Source organism: Gymnoscopelus microlampas (assembly GCF_963454915.1).
Source record: "Gymnoscopelus microlampas genome assembly, chromosome: 10".
Classification (NCBI taxonomy): Eukaryota; Metazoa; Chordata; class Actinopteri; order Myctophiformes; family Myctophidae; genus Gymnoscopelus; species Gymnoscopelus microlampas.
In genome coordinates, this window is record NC_139947.1 from 27,797,142 (window position 1) to 27,818,755 (window position 21,614).

At 42.2% G+C, this 21,614-nt stretch overlaps 1 protein-coding gene across 1 annotated transcript in view; it reads right to left on the reverse strand.

Moving 5' to 3' along the window:
* Positions 1-21,614, reverse strand: part of camkvl (CaM kinase-like vesicle-associated, like) — a gene marked incomplete at its 3' end in the record, with an annotated part of 114,082 nt that overhangs the window by 24,688 nt on the left and 67,780 nt on the right. Inside the window, exon 2 of the mRNA XM_084070048.1 lies at positions 1,745-1,851. Within this exon, the coding sequence (XP_083926174.1) occupies positions 1,745-1,839 (95 nt within the window). The 5' untranslated portion in view covers positions 1,840-1,851. The remainder of the gene's footprint in view (positions 1-1,744; positions 1,852-21,614) is intronic.

Below are 21,614 nucleotides of genomic sequence, written 5' to 3' on the forward strand. Positions count from 1 at the left end.
TGGCTGTAGGTCAAACAGGGCATGAGTTGTACCTGGTCAAAGTTGGCATTTTCAATTGAGTGCTATAGCAAAGATTTTGAGAATTATTTTTTGATCGTTTTTCATGACCATCTACCATATGGCCGAGTTTCGTAAAAAGCGACAGCGCGGTTCAGCCAGAACTGCGAAAAGTGGCAGAAGAAGAAGAAGAAGAAGAAGAAGAAGAAGAAGAAGAAGAAGAAGTGACAGAATACTGCCAATAACAATACGTGTACAGAGCAGAGCTCTGTCCCCGTAATAACCCCCCCCCCCCCCACCATTTATAAAGTTAAACAAAAACAAGTATTTTATTTTTGGAAGTGTGTTCTAATATTAGTCTATTATAGCTAGCTAATACCATTATCCATTGTCTTCATTAGGAAATGTAATGAGTTAATTCTAACATCTTTACAAATGAAAACGAGCTATATTGAAAGATGAAACCCTAACTCTAACCCAAAATAATATTTAAAAAAGCGTTTACATGGGTATGAATGTATAACAAGTCAGCTATGAGGTGGGGGGGGGGAGGAAATTGTATTAATTTTATTTTAGTATTTTGAGTTAAATCACGGGTCAAATTTGACCCGCTAACACCAAAAGTGTCAGCAGGTTTTTTAACATAATGCAAGGGTTAAAGGGTATACTTTATCTAAATTAGAATAGAGAGTAACCTGGCAATAATATTTAAGTGTTTCAAAAATTTGTATTCGCATTTTGTTTTGTCTGTGATGTTGTCACACATTCAGAAGGATCTGGTCAAATGAATCATTTGTTGAAACAAAGAATAACAAGCATACCCTTCACCCTTATCTGAACCTGAATCTAAAGAAAGAAATAAGACCATGTCATTGTGTATGTATGTGTATTGGGTTTCATACACAGAGCAGAGATCTTTAGCACCAGATATTGGCGATGCCATATGTTCTGTTATACTGAAAAGTGCGTACATGCATGCGTGCACCTGTGTGTGTGTGTGTGTGTGTGTGTGTGTGTGTGTGTGGGCATGAAACATAATGAAGTACTCAGAACAAGAACACGGCTAGAATTCAGCTGGTAATGCTGCAGGGAGATTTTCACAGCTTTTAAAATATGTTGAAAAGATTTTTTTTTCCTTCTCCCGACAAAAAACGGAATATTAAAACGGAATAAATTATAACGTTCCACTATGATTCATGTATTTTAATGATCCGAAAAAAAAATAAAAAATAAATAATACAGTCAATTGCTCGGTTAAAAATTAATAAAATAAAATAGTCCAATCTATTGGGTCTGGGGGCTGGATAGCTGCCTCATTCTATTATCTCCTCTTTCTTTTGGTCAAAGTGTGGCAAACACATTAAAATGATCCAACTCAACTACACTTTAAAGGACTGATGAGGGAAAAGAGTACAAAGACAGTAAATCACTTGCAAGTACAGAAATGCTTTCATAAAAGCCCAGGCGAATAGAGAAGGGGCTTACTTTAAAGTAGTAGTTCACCCAAAAATTACAAATTTTTCCCATGAAGCCTTTTGCAAGTTTTTGTTTTTGTCTCATTCCTAAGGCAATAATGTGATGACCGGGTCATCAGTCAGTAGGAGACTCTGCAAGTCCCCGCCGGTCATCAAATTATTGGCTCAGGAATGCGACAAAAACAAAAACATCTCCATTGGGTGTGTAATTGATAGAAAATAAGTCATTTTAATAAGGGAAAAACGCAACGATTGGCCAACTGTGTACTTACGCCCGGAGGACCTGTCCAATTTCATACTTGTCGGTGATATCAGATATGCTGTTGTACGTCCGCCCATCTCGCAGGGCAAGGCACCCAAATGGCATGGCGGCATCCACCTATACGACAACACAGAGACACAGCATGTCATGTGCGTGGTGTATAGAGCCCTGTGGGATAAGAGTTGAAGTCGTTAAAGAGGTGGTGCCATGGTTTTGCACTTTTTCTGTTTTTCATGTGTCTATGAGATTGATAGAACTTCATTAAGCCCCCTGGTGGTGTTTTTATGGTGTTTTATGTCTTCTCTGACTATTTTGAGTTTCTACCTGGAGGCTGAAACCTTGAGGGTCAAATGTACCAATAGAGAAACAGCACTTTAAAGACACAGTAAAAATATACCATCCCCCTCATTATCCCCTTAACACAACAGGTGTGGGCATGAGGAGGAGGAGGGACTAGGACAGGTGGGTGGTGCTAAGGTGGTGGAGGAGGTGCTAAGGTGAAAACCAGGTATACTTAATGAACTGGAGGTATGTCCGCATAAAAACATAATTTTAACAATTTCTGTACACTTTTTTGAAAAAAATCTTCCTCCTAGAATAACCATAATACCTGATGATTATGTTTTAGGGGGGGAAAAAATCACTGAAAATCACGGCACCCCGTCTTTAAGCCCTGTTTTTTTTAATTTAGAGGCATAGCGTGTTCCTTCCGCATGCTGTTACGCCCTCCGGTTAAGTCAGGTGGAAAGAAGAGGCTGGCAACTCCATGTGTTTTGGAGGAGACATGTGGTCGTCTTACACCCTCCCCAGACCAACCAGTAGGGGTTGTTGGCAGTGACAGTGCATCTATATATACACGGGGGGAATTGGCATTGACTAAATGACTGAAACGTGCACGTTGATACAAGTTGATCAAATATCCCCTTCATACAGCAGCTTCAAAGTTGCAAATAATAAAAATCTCATTCTGATGTATGTTAAGAATGATGTGATTCAGGGTATAATGAGTCATTCGCTGAAGAAGGGACGAAACGTTGGTTTGCACTACTCTGCGTCCAGAAGAAAATATTGGCTACCAGTGTGCAGTGCGGCCACTTTATTGTCTCTTGAAGACTATATCATGTTTCGTTTGATCCTTCTGCCGTGTATACCGGCACCACTACAAAGACGTTGGTGAGTCTGTACAGCATTCCTGTGCACAAATAACGATGTGATTATCAGCTATGATGAACCGCACAGGCCCATGTCCAGGTCCACTGCCAGGAGGAGTCATCATGACTCATTCCCAACATGAATCTTCAGGGTGACAGACACTCTGGTCGCGGGCCAGCTTTGTCAACAGAATACTAAGCCGCCCGCTAAGCTCCTCTCCACTCCGCTCCAAGTCGGTGGTGAGTCAGCGAGGTCTGTCCATGATCGTCTTTATCCCATTCAATCCGGGAACACGTCTGTGTCATCTTTGGCCGTTAAAAAATATACAAGCTCATAGCGCGGCACAGAGTGCCGCGCTATGAGCTTGTAGATCTGCTATTTATGTTTTTTATCGTGAAAATGTGTGCAAATCTTTGAATACATTTTGTAAGCAAACATGTGTAACTAAAATCTTTGCTTCTGGGGGTCCCTGGACCAAAATATTTTGAGATGGGGGTCCGCGACCAAATACATTTCATTTTGGGGGTCCTTGACATGAAAAAGTTGAGAACCACCAGATATTATAGCAACATAATCTTTTTCAAAAAACTGTTTTATAAGACATTTATAGAATGCCCAGAAGCAAAGATTTGAGTTAAAATGTTGTAAATGTGTAAAAATATATATATTCAAAGATTTGCAAAAAAAAATAAGATTTGAAAAAATAATAATGCAGATCTACAAGCTCATAGCGTGGAACTCGGTGCCGTGCTATGAGCTATGTATATCTGCTATTTTTGAATAGCCAAAGACATCTAAAATGACACAGATGCGTTCCCGGATAGAATGGGTTATTTAAAAAGGCCCCACATGTGTCCCGAAAAGCAGCTGAACTCTGGGGCTATAACTAGATCTTGATAAACACCATGCTCATGAACTATGACACCATATTATTTTTAACAAGCAACAAGACGTTTTGCACACCTACAAATCGATGCTTGCCTAAGAGAAGACCAAGGCCCAATCAACACCGCAGAGGGAAAACAAAAAATCCCCCAAACAGACCGTCTTTAAATTCTAAAACTACGTTTTAATGGGAAAAGTTTTGGCTCGGAGACCTTGATCACAGAGTTCTTTCAGAGACCTTCCGCACGGATATCTTGTCAATAATTACGGAGGTCTAATGATGGTCTCCTGACTGAATCGTTGTGTTTCCCATTAAAACCTTATTTTCTTTGCAGGCGTGCAGGGTGTTTGTTAGTCCTGGCTGCCAGAAATGAAGAAAAAAAGAGGGCATGCTTGAGGGCATATTTCAACATAGCAAACACATTCTGAGATATTAAAAGGACCTTGCCTAGTCAAAGGGCACTGGTTATAACTGGCCGTAGAATAGGCTCTATGCACAGCAGCCATATTGGAGAGAAGCTGGGCCTCTTCCTTACTTCCTTCACAGGTGTTACCAATGATTCTAATGAAGGCTCTGTTCCATTTAGTGTAGCACAGCACAGTGGTTCTCAAACCTTTTAATTTCAAGGACTCCTATAACTCTGAGAGAGTACAACCATTTGGTTCCATTTGTACGCTCTCAGAGTTACACGCCCGTAAGGGGCCTTTTATAACCACCTCAAGGTACCATGAGGGTCCCTGGACCACACTTTGAGACCCACTGCTGTAGCAGAGTGTCTCCAGTGAGCCAACATGCACATTATCAGCACCCTGACTCTGTTTGACCAGAATGTAACAGAGCCTTCATTAGTATCATTGGTAACACCTGTGAAGGAAATAAGAAGAGGCCCAATTTCTTTCCAATATGGCTGCTGTGCATAGAGCCTATTCAAACCCATGCCTAGGCGTAATAATAATTAGGCTATATAGGCAATATATCAATAGCGAGCTCGCGTTTTGTATCTGCGTTGCAGGTAAGTCACTGCCTTGATGTCTCAGGCTGACCAGTATCAGTCGCTCGGAAACACTGACACATGGGAAACCTCTAAGTAACCTACTGTCCAGTGGTTCTCAACCTTTTCTGGCCGCGACCCCCCTAAATAATAATATTTGAACTGGGGACCCCCCCCACCCTGACAAGCACTTGGAATTGTAGAAGTTGAGGCATTACATTTTTGTTTGACTCGGTTCCACAGATAAATATTGTGGAAAATAGCAGATGTACAAGTTCACAACGTGAGACGTTGTGAGCTTGTAGATCGGCTATTTTTGTTGAGAACCACTGACCTATGCCATGTATTTGTTCACTCATTTCACAGATTAACAACATAATCCTGCCACTTACTTTAGTAATACCTACTTACTTACATTACTTATTATTTATATTGAAATAAAGTCTTGAATTAACAATAAAAAAACATTTACAGTGCCTAAAGGCCAGTCAACACCAATGCAACTCCTTGCAACTCCTTCCAACATGCAACTACTTTTCTTTACAAGCTCACAACGCCTCGCAGCGCGAGGCGTTGTGAGCTTGTAGATCTGCTATTTTTGGCTAAAGTTCTCCTCAGAAAAGGGATGCTAGGGTTCAAGTGGTTAAGGTAAAAAAAAAAAACATATCACACAAAGATTTGGCGGACCCCCTGTAGTAACTCTGAGGACCCCCTAGGGGTCCCGGACCCCCTGTTGAAGACCCCTGGGGTAGTTTGTTTGATTTTAAGCCAGTGGATTCCATTCATTTCGGTATGGTGTCCCAATTCTGGGGGTGAACATTCGGCGAAAACAGCAGATCTACAGACTAATAAAGCGTCACACGAAGGCTATTTTTGCCGGAATCTTCGTCTCCCGAACAGTGGGGGACGCTATAGGGTTCATGACATGTGGCTAAACCATAGACTGTATAAAAATTATGGACGAAGCAAAGCCATTGGTTTCTACAAACCGTAAATGAAGCCGATTGTTCAGGAATTTTAAATGTGCCATCTTTCAATATCGCGTCATATCACGTCATATCCTGCAGAATGCAACCAGACCAGTGATGGTTGAGTAGCTTGTCAATCAAGAGCGGGGGCGGGGAATGAATGCTACTGGTTGTGTAGCTTGTCAATCAAATCCTCCCGCCCCTCCTAGAGCATAGCCTACTTTATCATCAATTTAAAAATATATGGGACCATAATTTACCAAAACGCATATCATGATGATTGAAAGGACACTTTAAACTAGCGACTGTAAGCATATAGTATTTATGACAATGTTTATTAAGGTAAGAAAATCAAGTCTAAAGTTCGTCAAAAACCCATCCGCTTGCGTTGAGATACATTCTTTCTGACACCAGCGGGGGTAAAACAGCGAAACTACAGGCCATTCATATGAACTCTCTTCCTTATAGAGTACAGAAGTCCTGACGTCACTCGTTCATCCCCAGGTTCGTAAAGTAATTGCTCTATGGAGAATAACATTGGGTCATCTTAGAATCGTCTCATATAAGAATTGTGGTCCAAAACTAAACAAACTGTCTCGGCGATATTGTCAGGGAGGAGGTTCTGTATCGTTTATGACAGTCAGTCACTTATATTTGATACAGTCTGTTTCTGGCGAAAATGTAACTAATTCGGCGGAAGTAACATTAGCGTTTTCTCAGTCAGTTGATGCTTCATATCCATAAGAGTCAAACCACCGGGATCATTTGTTTATTTTTGGAACACAGTTATTTGACGCGATATTAAAGACGTCTATGGGAATTCAGAACGGGGCTGTAAAACCGCGAACCAGGTAGGATGTGTAAATTACGTCCGACTTCGGTGCTCTATTCGAGTCCATTTCAAAGCAGGAAGCTGGGCCCTTGGGCAAAACCAACTTATGCTACCTCCAAAAGTACTGTAGCTGACAAGCTCCACATCCAGTCGGTGGCACCGTCTTCCTCTGGACACCCCACTGTTCTGAATAGTAGTAATCTAGCAATCAATACAGCATCTCAGCACAGCCCTTAGGCAGTCCTCAACCACTACTACTCTTTATTCACTACGTCTGTTGTTGAGGACCCATTTCCTTATAGACACCTCATGCCATCATTCCCTCGGGTGTCACTCTTCAGCCGGATACTTCAATTACCTGTTCCCACTGGATCGTTCACTTTGATGGTTCCTTTAGACCATTAAAACCGGGAAAGCGTCTTGTGTCATTTAAGATTTGAACCACTTATTATTTTATACTTTGGCTATTCAAAAATAGCAGATCTACAAGCTCATTGCGCGTCACTTCGTGCCGCGCTATGAGCTTGTAGATCTGCTATTTTTGAAAAATCATGTACATTTGTGCAAATCTTTGAATACATTCATTTTTAAAGCGAACATTTTAAACCCAAATCTTTGCTTCTGGGGGTCCCTGGAACAAAATATTTAGAGATGGGGGTCCGCCAAATACATATCATTTTGGGAGTCCTAGTCATGAAAAAGTTTGAGGACCACTGGTATAAGCAACATACGTTTTTCAGAAAACTGTTAGGATTTAGAAGCCATTTTTAAAATCAGGTCTTAATGGGTTAGACACATAAAGACTTCCTTCCGGAGTGGGAGACCTTCTTCGGATATGGTAGAGTCATAAAATTTAACTCAAGACGAAAAAAAGTCAGCAACACTCTATTGCCAGAGGATATGCAAGAATTTGTTTGCGTTTAGCCGGTGCTTCATAACATAGGACCATAACACGAAACATTGAAATAACAATTTGCAAGACAAGCGTCAACGTGGAAATGAGGATATCAAACTTCACTATCTTTCAAAATCGCCAAAGTGTAAGACAAAGGACATGTTTGTGTATGTGGGCATGTGCGTTCTATATATATATATAAATATATATATATTAGCATACTTGTGTGCATTTATGTGTGTGGATAGGTGCAAGCTTACGGGTGCGCGCGTGCGTGCGTGCGTGCGTGCGTGCGTGCGTGTGTGTGTGTGTGTACACACATGTGTGTTCGTGCGTGTGTGTGAGAACTGTTTAGATGACAGGACCAGCAGTGGTTGTGGTCTGTGTTGGAGGCAGGGTTTGAACTGTGTAATCCTTATGCAGTCCCTAATCTCTAATCTGTCCCCCTAATCCAGAGAGCTGTGATTCATTTTGTGTTCATGTGGGTTCTCTCTCTCTCTCTCACACACACACACACACACACACACACACACACACACACACACACACACACACACACACACACACACACACACACACACACACACACACACACACACACACACACACACACGTGTATGTGTGTACATGTGCGCATATTTGCATATTTGTGTTTGTGCTGTGTGTGGATAGCGCAAGCTTAAGTGTGTGTGTGTGTGTGTGTGTGTGTGTGTGTGCGCGCGCGTGCGCGAGCGTGTGTGTGTGTGTGTGTGTGTGTGTGTGTGGTGCCCTTGTAAGAGAGAGGGGAATTTAGTGTTGAAGTGAAAAGTCCTAGATTTCCAGAGGGTTACGTAAGCACATCATGCACATAAGCGGGTCAGAGTAGTGGAGGTTGTGGTTGGGCTCTAACAGGCTACTTCTCTCCCTACAGGGACTGTTCCAATTGGCCCAGAGACAGCTGATGTTTCTGCTAAATTGCTTTTTTTTGGGGGGGTTCAAATGGGTGCCTGCATGGACTGTCCCCTATTTTAGCTTCATTGTTTTTGTCTTCTTTTTCTTATGTCTGGTGATGTAACTGTACTTAACTCTACTCGAGCCCGAGTGGGATGCTTGCAAAAAAATATACCTGACTCAAAAATGAACTTGGACTGAACCTGAGCAAGTCATGCGGAGGGGAGACAGGAGACGATGAGATAACGAGAGGGACAGTGTTGCAATGTTGATTTCGTCGTCTAAAACTATGAGGAAAAATGTTCGTCGACTACCTTTTTTCACTGCCAAAAACGAAATAAAAACGAAATACAAACTAAGCTATGATGACTAAAACTAAATATATTGACAATTTCGTCAACAAATAAAAACTAGACTAAAATGTTAGTGAGGGATCTAGTGGAGAAGAGATCCAGTAGAACTAAAAGACAAGTCATTCATTTTATGTATGGTTGCGCTAGGGTGCGCATGCTGAAAATAGCAGATCTACAAGCACACAACGCGTCGCACTGCGTCGCGTTGTGAACTTGTAGATCTGCTATTTTCATCAAGGCACCGCCAACATACATTTTAGTCGACTAAATCAACTGTAGATTTAGTCGACTATAATCTTGTGATATTTTGTCGACTGAAACTAGGCAAAAACTAAAACATTTCAGATTACTAAAATATGACTAAATGGAATTGTATTCAAAAGACTATGACTAAAACTAAATCAAAATTAGTTTTGTGTTCACACATGATGCAATTTCTTTTTACATATAGCAGGAATTTGGCAGAATTTTCAGCAAGTGTGAGTGAACGGAGTTCGAGTTACCAGACTGACTTGTTATCAAACGCACTCCCCCAAAGCCAGAACAGAAGCAACAGTGAGTCAGTCTGTGGGCAATAAGAACTACATTCATGCATCTAGAATATTAACTGGATTACACAGAGGAAAAGCCAAAGACCTGGATTAAAGACAAACGCATTAGAATGCAGAATCCAAAATCAGCCGCCCTCAACATTTTAATAGCTAACATCATGATCTAGCTCTATCTGACAGGAGGGAACCAGATGCCAGGACGCAACTGCTTGCTTTTCACCCTAACCTACGGTTCAAGACTACGTTTCTATGGCAACTTAGCAATATTCCAGCCTCTTTTAACAGTGGTGGAAAAAGTACTCTAACAGAAGTACTCTGTTTTCAAGTAAAAGTCCGGAATTCAAAATGTACCTGAGTAAAAGTACAAAAGCATTGGCATCAAACTGTACTTAAAGTACCAAAAATAAAAGTACTCATTATGCAGAAATTGAAAATTTCAATGATCGAAATGTATATAAGGCTAAAGTGGTTAATGTATGTTTAGTAATAAAAATCTCCAAAGTAACTAGTAACTAAAGTTTTCAAATAATTGTAGTGGAGTAAAAGTACAATATTTGCCTCTGAGATGTAGTGGAGTAAAGGTAAAAGTATTGAACATTGGAAATACTCTAGTAAAGTACAAATACCTCAAAATTGTACTGAAGTACAGTACTTGAGTAAATGTAGCCTACTTTCCACCTTTCCACCACTGTCGTTTAATACAGCATGCATGTATAGACTGTCACTGTGTGTGTGTGCGTGTGTGCGTGTGTGCGTGTGTGCGTGTGTGCGTGTGTGTGTGTGTGTGTGTGTGTGTGTCGAGTAAATTGGGAAACATAATAATCAACAAAAATAATGCCACATGACTTGTGGCTGAGCACGTGCTGTGTGCCTGTGTGTGTGTCTCCTGTGAGCATCCAGATCACGCTGTGCTGGAAAACGCACAGTAGTGGGTCACCAGATGGCCACTTCTAACCCCGATACTGTAGAAAAAGAAGAGAATGTGACCGTGTAGTGACCTCAGGAGCCTGATGGCCTGCACCTGTGTTCAGAGGTGTCATTTCAGAAACAAACTTAACCCATTAAGACCAGGAACGCATCTGTGTGTCATTTTTAGATGTCTTTGGCTATTAAAAAATAGCAGATATACAAGCTCATACTAGCTCATAATAGCAGATATACAAGCTCGTACTGTAGCGCGGCACCGAGTGCCGTGTTACAGTACGAGCTTGTAGATCTGCTATTTTTTTGAAAATAATAATGAAAATGTGTGCAAATCTTTGAATATATATATACATTTTTCGGAGAGACGGCGACCCGGGGTGGAGTGGCTTGGCAGCCCAAACCATTTCTTCTGAGAGGAAGAACCCAAAAGCTACAGACTGCAGTAAAACCTGCATCAAGGTAGAATGAGACGTTTTTGCCTAGCAGCAATGATGACGACACAACGCACAGAAGAATGCCCACTTCTGGTCAGACGAAGGAGGAGTCAGGCCCGGAGTCAACCACAGTGCCTAGAGCCTCTTAGTGTCGCCAAAACTTGCTGTTAACATCTCACCTGCCACCCTAAACCCTAACCCCCTCATTAGCACTGTCTCTTACTCCCCTCAAGAGACAGTAGGGGCTGTAGCATGCCACTTGGGCACAGAACCGGGTCTGATCAGCCTCGGTCGGGTCGCCTGGAGGAAGGTGTCTGTTGTTGCGAGACCCGAAACACCCAGTGACTCCAGGAAACACTGATGATGTGTCCACGTTTGTGCATCAGTAGATGTATTTATTTACTTAACTCAAATCTTTGAATCTGGGGGGGTCCTTGGAACAAAATATTTTGAGATGGGGGGTCCGAAGCCAGATACATGGCATTTTGGGTGGTCCTTGACATTTGAGAACCACTGATACTATAGCAACATAGGTTTTTTTTCAGAAAACTGTTAGTATTTAAAAGACATTTGTAAAATTCCCAGAAGCAAAGATTTGAGTAAAAAAAATGTCACTTATTATAATGTCACTTATTATGTTATTATACACATATATATTCAAAAGATTGGCACACATTTTCACGATTTTTCAAAAAAATAGCAGATCTACAAGCTCATAGCTCTATGAGCTTGTATATCTGCTATTTTTGAATAGTCCAAAGAAATCTAAAAATGACACACAGATGCGTTCCCAGTAATCATTAACCGATCTACAAGCTCACAACGCGTTGCGATAATGACAATGACGACGATAATAATGACATTATAATGACATGCCCACGATAGGGAACGCCAAGTTCGCAGACAATCCTTAATGAACGTATGGGTTGCAGACAAGAAAACACGTGTCTATAACATGTGTGTCACATCACATGTCACGTGTAGATGGATTGAGATGCACTCAGCGCCAATCTAAAATCAGATTAATCTGCAATATAGAGAAAATAATGCCTACAATATTAAACTGAATTTGAGGTTAAATGTGAAGCACTATAGGTGCTGCCAATTGCCATTCCCTGCATGGGACCCCAGGCAGGGAAACAGGTTAGTTTGTTGGGTTAGATGTGATACTGTCTGCAATAGTAATCCCACTCAGTGTGAGAGGAACCAAAGGTTCAAGCATTTGGTGCTTGTGCTAGGCTGAGGAGCCACTGGGGTCGACGCTCTAATCTGCGGGCTTATGACTGAACGCCTTAAAGGTTTCATGACATTCAGTTAACACATTAAAAGTATTTATCATGGTCCTTCAAACGTGTATTAAAAGTTTTAACTGAAAAAATCCACTCCAGTGAGCCATGGCAGGATTTTTTCTCTCTGATTTCTAAAGCCTTTTCAACTGCAGTGATGTTGCTAGGTTTTCAATGCAATGGGTCCTGGGATGCAAGGGTGGTCTTTTAGATGGGTCCCAGGGACATTTTATGGGTCCCACAAAAATGCACAGCGTTTAACTCGTGTTTCATCTTATATGGTTATATTCATGTAGAACATGTATCTGAAAGAAAAGTACACAATTCCAAATCCGACAACTAGTACTTGTAGTACTTGTAGTACTTGATTTTTTTTTTTTACATTAACCACTTGAATCCTAGTATCCCTTTTCTGAGGAGAACTTTAGCCAAAAATAGCAGATCTACAAGCTCACACTTGTGAGCTTGTAGATCTGCTATTTTTGGAGTTATAGGTGTGTAAAGGGAAAAAAGAGCAGCAAAAGTTTATCTGAAACACAATTTTATACAATATAGAGGGGGTCCCTGCTTCATCTCTCTCTCAACTAGGGGGTCCTTGGCCTGAAAACACTGAAGACCCCTGCTCTACAGGGAACTACTTGATATCTGGCTGCACGGAAAGATACAAGAATCACAGCTGCCATTAATTAGTGCTGTTCAGTGTTGATTGCCTAGTGGTCAAATTGGGGTCAACGAGCCATCGTTAACTTGCTTTGAAGTTGGGCTGTAAGTTGCGCAGCACTTTCACTCTCTCCCTCTAGCAGCAGCTCGCAATGCACTGAGACAGAGAGAGAATACTTCTCCATACGGCGGTGTTTTACCGAGATTTTTCTTGTTTTCTGCACTATGCCTTGTAATCCGCGGACGGCTTTGAAATCCACGGATGGCCTTCAAATCCGCGGTAATTTCCGCTAAATTGTAGTGCGTCCCATGGACGCAACGAGGGTGCCGTGAATGCGTCCTTTTTCAATATGGTGCGTCAGAGACGCAGGACGCAGGCCTATGAGCATCTCTGCAACTGCAATGAAAAAATAAATCTTTGCCTGCGGGTAACGCTGTTGAGGGATTTTGACTGTCAATCATCGCCTCTGCTCCGCCCCCCCCCAAAGGAATGGATAGGGGAGGGGCGGAGAGGAGAGGGGGCGGGATTAATGGACTGTGACGTCAAAGTCCAGGGGCCAATCACAGATAACCTTTCAGCCTAATTATTCAGAAAACCCCAGACCACAGAAAATCCACAGAATGTTCAAGGTTCAGTTTTTTGGGGGCCTAATTGAGGTCATAAAACCCCCCCAAAAACATAAAAAATTAAAAAAGTGAAAATGAATGTCATAGAACCTTTAAAGTCAGAATCCCGCCTAGACGGAACTATACTTGGCCCTAGAGGAGGGACTCGCGAAGCCTGGCAGAGGGCAGAATCAGCTTTATTGTCACATCACAGGTTTACAGGTGAACAGTGGGTGAAAATCCGTGAAAGGGAAGAAGAAGAAGGGGGGGGGGGGCAAGGGGGAAGAGAGATCAATCAAAGAAAACAAACAAATGATCTACATATTTACCAATAGTACCTGAGTAAGACATAAGGTGGGGTAAGTACCTGAGTTAAGACATAAAGGTGCGGGAGCATAGCAGCAGATGTATACTGTACGTGATACGCTACATAGATGTTAGTTAAGGGCTTTTTGTGACGGGGGATCGCCCGATGATGGCAGCCCCCCCTCTTGATGCGCACTTCATGTTTGTGAATAACTTGGCACCTCTCATCTCTGCGTTTTCATCTCTCTGTGTTTCACATTAGCATATTTTGGATGCTCAAATCAAAATACATTTGATGATACTAGGCATGCCGTGCGACAATGCAGCCCAATCTGCCACTCGCTTTCACAGGCTCATTTCAGACATTTTCTCCCAAAAACTCACTGCTTACAAACAGCAGTTTGTCTATGAATAGCCTACAGGATGTTCATTGTTCAGTGTATGGAATTTTGCCACGTTTGCAAATTACAGTTTGGGTTTGAATAACACATTATTGTGATCTTGTACCCATCAGATTTCTTGGCACGGCATGCGTGTTGAGTTGAATCACTCTTGTTGAATAGGTCGTTTGGCTGATTATATACATAAACAAACGTGTCTATGCCAGCAATGTCAGCTGCATTGTAAAACCCTGACATAATTATTTGTTGAACGAGGAACTCTTGTGTATTTATTTACTTTTCAGAAGAGTGTACACTCCAGTCTACTCCAGTAACTAGTGATGAGCGGGCCGACCCGTAACCCGCGGGTCCCGCGGGTCAACCCGCGCCGCGGGTGGTCGAGTCAGGAATTATGCGGGCTGCGGGTGAGCGGGTCAGCCGCTCTCACACGAAAAAAAAAAAAAAAAACTATTTTGAACAACATGCTTGTTTATTTAGCCCATGACAATGTTGTGCTACTGTAGACATTTAAAGCAACTTTGGGTACTCGCTTTGGATAAAAGCGTCTGCTAAATGACTGTAATGTAATGTAATAAATCTGAGCTATTATGATGGTGATTATCTTTTTTTCCCCACCGCGGGTCGCGGGGCGGGTTGAGCCATAGATTTATATACGGGTTCGCGGGGCGGGTTGGGTTCCGTGGCGGGGCAGGGCGGGGCGGGTCATGAAAAAAACAGACCCGCACATCACTACCAGTAACTGTTGATCCAGAAAACAAAACTCAACCACAGTTAAATGTTCACAACTTGTTGGTGATGCCTGGCTGGTCTTCCACTGGTGGCCACTGACCACGTTTACTTGGGTAATCAGGTGTTAACCGACTTCACGCTGGGAACCGCGCCCTCTCTCAGGTTCTCTGTGATATGCGGAAGTTCGAAGTCATTCGGTTCAATTGGTTCTCAAGATACGTGAAGGACGGATACACGCACACGCAGAGATTTGTGTCCTTTATAGTTAGATCAAGTGATGGGCAGGGTTTAACCTATTAAAACCGGGAAAGAATCTGTGTCATTTTTTTTTTTGCGTTGGCTATTCAAAATAGCAGATATACAAGCTCACAGCGCGTCACTTTGTGCCGCGCTGTATCTGCTATTTTGGTGTGACAACTGCTGATTTAGAGGGCATTTGTAGAATCGACCTCAGGTCTTATAATGGGTTTAATTTGTGCCAGAGCTGGCCGGAGCTCGTCTCCCGGAACCTGCCAGCTGCGCTCGGGGGGGAAATCAAATCACATACAATATACAATACGTTTTTAATCTAGGTTATTTATTATTCATTCAACTTTCACATTTTCCCCTCAATGTCCCTTCCTGCAATGGAAAAGCAGCATCCTTCCTCAAGCATCCTTCCTCAAAAGTTAATATTCCACTGCTGGTGGAATCAACAACAACAACAACAACAACAACAACAACAACAACAACAACAACAACAACAACAACAACAGACTATAGTGCATTCCAGAACACTAGATTGTGAGAGCTGACTTCTGTAAGCACTTGACTCCAGATGCTCAACTTTCGTCTAGACAGGTATACAGCTAACAAGCTGTTTTGTTTTGCTCTTGTATCTGGCGTGTTGTCTTGTAACGTGATAGATCTAGTTTGACAGTACCCTGCAGAGAGCTAAAACGGAGGCGTGGTGGTAGCATGCTTGTTGCCTACCGAACCTTTAGCTTGTTTTCAGTGCTCCCAAAATGAGCTTGACGCAGTCGTAGATATACTGTGACCATTGTGGAACTTAATGTGTCGTCCGTAGAGTATTCTCAATGGAGGATACTTTGTGGTGGACATTCTGTGGCATAGTGGTCTGCAATCCCCCCTGTGAAGCCAAAATGCTTTTTGCATTTTTACAGTAAGTGTAGGCTAAAATCAATGTCAAATTGTCAATAGGTGTTTAGAATAATCAGTAGGATTTTTTGTTTTGCTTTGCTTTGAATTGCTTTCAAATGAATGAAATGAAATGAAATGAAAAAAGGGGGGGAAATCCAATTTTTCATTGATTTACAGACTTTTCTCTTTAACCACATCAACCCTATAGCGTCCCTATTCTGGGGGTAGCGAAAATAGCCAATCTACAAGCTCAGTTTGTAGATTGGCTATTTTCGGCAAAGATATTAGGTGTGTAGAGGGAAATAACGAGGGAGAATGGTATAGACCCCTGGGGACTCAACACAACACAACACAACACACACACACACACACACACACACACACACACACACACACACACACACACACACACACACACACACACACACACACACACACACACACACACACACACACACACACACACACACACACACACACACACACACACACACACACACACACGCGCTATGTAACACTCCCTCACACATATAGTACACACAGAGAGAGTAAGGTGAGAAGGCATCTTGAGCTAGAAATCACAGTTGGGGAGAATTCTATTTATTGCTTGTTGTGAGTATGTGGTGTGTCTGAGTCTGTTTGTTCACAGGATCTGAGTGTACTGTATGTTACTGTAGGTCACAAAAAGACAGCAAAAAGAACAGAGCAGGATGGATTTTTCACTAACCCCAAGGGTTGTCAGATTTCAGATTAAGATATTTCACAGAGAAGAGATTGTGTGCACATCTTGTACCTGTATTTAGGCTATTCTTTGAATAGCCTAAATAGCATTGGCTATTCTTTGAATAGCCAATGCTAAAATCTAAAATGACACAGATGCTTTTTGTGTACAAATTTGAAGATAGCTAGGGGGTTCGCACAACAACGACTGATAAGTCTATTGAGAATTACCGAGCCATTCCGGGTGGAAAACGGAACGCTCGTCCCAAAACACACTGCCCCATTTTTTTTCGCGGACCGAGGCCGATGGTTTAGACGCGGGGCAGGGTGTTTCAGGACGACGGTTCTTCTTCTATTACATTTCTGAATGGAGAGGTGCTCGTCTCTGTGCAATGGAGAACCGGTTTGACGGCGAAACTGGTTTTCTAATGGCCACTCATTAACAATTCGGATTTTTTTTATTTTTTCCCCATGGGGGAGCAGGGTTTTACAGACCAGGCCATGGCCTCATTGGCCCCAATGAGCGTACGCCTCTGACACCAGGGCTCCTCAAGTAGAGAAAAAAGTATATCTCTGCTGTTGGGCAGAAACCTGCTAACTCCAATTAGGAGGTTTTGTTCATCATTGATAAGAACAGCTGACTGGACCTCCAAGCTCACAATGAGGTTGGAGGTCAAAAGGGAGTGGAGCCTGGAGTCAGCAAAACCAGCTAACTCCACCCCCCTTTGGTGGAGTTAGCTGGTCTAGCAGAAAGTTTGAGGATCCAATTGAGTTAGCTGGTTTTGTCAAAAGTGCTTTTTAATACTTTTCATTGGTTCAATATGTTTTTAACCAAACATTTAAAAACATATTTAAAGGGTGTTCAATAGCACTGATGTAGGAAAAAAATGGAAAAGCTCAAAAATGGAGTTAGCTGGTTTCTGCCCGACAGCAACGATATTTGAAGCAGATAAGATCGCTTGAGGCCGTTGCCGCTTTTCCCCCCTCTGTCCAATCGGATGAGTCGAAGGCGGGCCGTCCTGGCAACATCTAGACAGAAGGCGCTGCAAGCTACAAGCTAGTTTTTGTATTCTGCGCTGGCTGCACAAAACAGGCGGCCGTGCACAACCTGCATTTATCAGCCTGCAAACCAGTGTGCGGGTGTGACCGTAGCCTTAGAACAGGGGTTCCCAAAGTGGGGGTGCATGAGAAGAAACATGTAATGGTGGTTTAATGGATGTAATAATAATTACACCATTAAACCACCAAATGGGATTTTTAATGAAGTAAAAGCATGCAATTAAAACATTTCCCTTGTACACTTGTTAAAAGGTTAATCCGAAATACAAAAAATGACATGTTAACAAATTAATTAATGCACCCAAAATGCACTTCAGCTGCAATTTCAGTCATTTTCATAATTTTCTTTCATTTAATGGGGCTTATGACAGCATTTCCCCCCATCTAAAAGGGACGTTTGTAAAGCACATTGCATTGCCTTGTTGTTGAAATGTGCTATACATAAACACTTTCCTTTCCTTGCCTTGTGTGTAACTTTGTTGCAATTAATTTAAACTTTGTCACAATGTAGTTTCAATTTAATTCAAATGTGCACATTTCTGTGCTCTCTTGAATATTTATTGTGTGTTACGTGTTATATTTTATGTGTTGTGAGTATTTGTGCATGTGTGATGCCTTCAATATATAAATAGGCAATTTTCTAAGGATAGGGGGTGCATGAGCCCACTTGGGATGTAGAAAGGGGTGCAATGCCTAAAAAGTCTGGGAAGTCTGGGTAGGCCTTAGAAGATCAGAGTGACTTGATCTTCATGGGACATAGTAGATCAGAATAATCAGCGTATGAGAATATATCACAGTTACATGCGTCTGTCGTGTCGTTAACATACACCAAAAAACTAAAACTGGTCCCAAAATACTTCCGTGTGGAACTGGATATTTTTAGGATCAGACAGAACACCATTTACCTCTACCCTCTACCCTCTGTTTGCGCCCCTACAGGTAGTATTTAGACCACTTACATGTTAAACTGTCTGCCCCCAGGGCCTCAAGTTTGCTCAGTAAACGATTGTGGTTAACTGTGTCAAGTGCTTTTCGTAGGTCGACCAGCACCGTTCCACATATAGACTCTTTTCTAATCTGGTCTGTTAAATATGTGGTATAATGTGTACACAAAAAAACAATGTGTGTGTGTGTGTGTGTACCCGCATATCGGTTCGTGACACTGGCATGCAGACATGCCCAAAGGCAATGTAGGGTGCCCGGTGGCTCAGCCAGTTAATACACGGACCATATGCTCCTAGTGAGTGCCTGGGACCTGGGTTTGAATCTGACCACTGGCTTTTCTCCCATGTCTCTCTTTGCCCTTGTATTCCTGTCTTTCTACACTGACCTTCAGTATCTGAAGGAAAGCATAACAATGTGGAAGACGTGTATGCTCTCTCTCATAAATTAGTTACAGCAACATGTTGTTATAATCAACATTGTCATGCAATTTTGAATATGCGTCTCAGCTGTGCTGCTATGATGAGTTGAAGCTAGATGCGTGTAGTTTTGTACAGAAAACAGACTCATGAGTGTCAGCTGTGTAGGGCTGTATAGAGTCTGTGGTTGACTGCTGCTCCATGGCTACTTCTGCCTGCGTGAGCATGAGATGACAGCCTTCACATGCCAGATTTCATCTACATAATCACGCACCTGGTGACTAACGCGTACAGTCATAACCACACACATGCGCGCACGCACTCACGCACACAAGCTTGTGGATTGTGCTATTTTTGGCAGTGGTGGAAAAAGTACTCACATGTCTTACTAAAAGTATCAATAATGCAACGTAGAAATACTAATACTGATAAGTAAAAGTCCAGAATTCAAAATTTACTTGGGTAAAAGTACAAAAGCATTAGCATCAAAATGTACCAAGAGTACACACACACGCACACATGCACGCGCGCACACGCACACGCACACGCACACACACACACACACACACACACACACACACACACACTCACCCCCAGGTTATATAGCCTATTTAGATTAATGCAGGCAAAGGGGTAATCGAGGGGAACACATGCAACATGTCGTGAGAGCTGTACTTGTATGACAAAGTAAAACGCTGTGTATCTGTCCCCCATTAGTGCCTGACATGCTACTTATGCATAATTCATACTCTGTCGTAAGGCGGTGTCACAAAGTATACACCAGCGTTTTTCAAATGAGGGTACGTGTACGTGTACACCCCGGGGTACGCAGAGGAGGTTATTTTTTTGTAATATTTTATTTAAAGGGATTCTAGGTAACTTGAAGCCTGTGAGTGGAGGGGCGGAGCCAAGTTTGAATCTGTTTGACAACAGTTTTTTTCTTTTTTTGATCTCTGAAGTTGCCTAGAACCCCTTTAAATTGTTTTTTTTTCACAAACACGGTACACCAACCCCATCCCTCCCCCCTTCCCCACATACATAAAGGACAACACAGATAAACTATAACAATCAAAAACTAAAATGAACAAAAAAAGAGAGACAACAAGAGACAAATCTACTGTATAGATATTAAGTAGCTTCAAGAATAGCAACCTGTAACATCTCTGATACAGGTATAGGGACAACATTTCCATATAATCCAAATAAGGTTGCCATATCTTCAAAAATGTGTCAAACCCATATCTCAGAAGATCAATAATCTTCGCCAGAGGAACACAACTACCGGTATTCATCTCTGAGAACCATCTCGCTATCAGGAGGGGGGGAGTCAGACTTCCATGTTATTGCAATACATTTCCTAGTAACTCCAAGTGCCTCAAAGTACCACCAAATGTAATGTTGTGTTTTCTTAGATTTGCACTGAGAGTAGAGAAATTGCCTAAGAGGCGACTATAGCACAACTGTTGAATAGAAAGCAATAGTTGCTGTTACGCTATTTTGTTTTGAACGTCAAAACGGAAACGTTATGGCCACAGATTAAAATAAAGCCACTCAGGCACTATACTCTTTCACTCCTTTTCTTATATCCTTGAAAAGGAGGGTTGTCATTCATTCATAGCATCAATAGTAGATCTACAAGCTCAAAACTATATTTCTGAATTTGAATCCTGAAATGTAACAGTTTTGGACATAACAAGCTTTCCACCTCAACAGCAACGATATGATACCTCTGATTTTATCTTGCACTTCTCTAAGCAAAATGTTGTATTCGGGGTAAACGGGGTAGGTGGATTCGGCGCTACACCGGTGTAAGACAAAGTATAGGCTGCCCTAGCGAGTCCGATATCATGCCTAGAGGGGCGGGTTCAAAATCTTCGGAGAAAAAATCCGCCGGATCCTATTGGTTCACCAATCTGTCCATCAGCCCCCGTCCCGCCCCGCGCCCCTCCTCCTCCCCAATGTGCAGCATTGAGAGCCCCTGACGTCACAACATTTGGAGCGACGCCCACTGCACTCTGGTTGGTTGGTTGGGGAAATGAAACACTTCCTATTCCAGGAACGTCAACAGGCTGGTCCAGACTCTTATTTTTGAGCAAAAATAAAAAATAAAAGCCTGGAGATCGAGGCTAGACAAAGTATATAAATCAGGCTGTAGCTTTATGGAGGCAGATGAGCAGGTGCACGATGATTCTACACATTTATATATGCTACCTTTATCTAGGTAGGGCTCCCCAGGATCAGTTCACTTAAAACTTAAAGCCCCGCTTTCTCTCTCTCTCCGTGTCTCGCTCTCTCTCGCTCACATTCTGATTCCCAATCCTCCGCTTCTTGTCCGTGCGAGGCTTTTATCCTCTACTCTCTCTGCCCTTCTCACACCTTGTTTTACAGCGTTTCCCAGGCTCCGCAGGGCCAGAGGTATAAACCGTGGCTATTCCTCTCTTAGACAGGAGTGGAGAGAAACCTCAGGGAGACCGCCGACCAACTGGTAGACTATAATAATGAGAGAAAACAGACAGCTTAAGACATTGAAACCGGGAACGCATCCAGGTGTAACAACTTAAGCCATTATTATACACTTTGGCTAGCAGATATACAAGCTCATAGCGCGGTACTCGGTGATGCGCTATGAGCTTGTAGATCTGCTATTTTTTGAAAAATCGTAAAATGTTTTGAAAATCTTTGAATATATATATTTT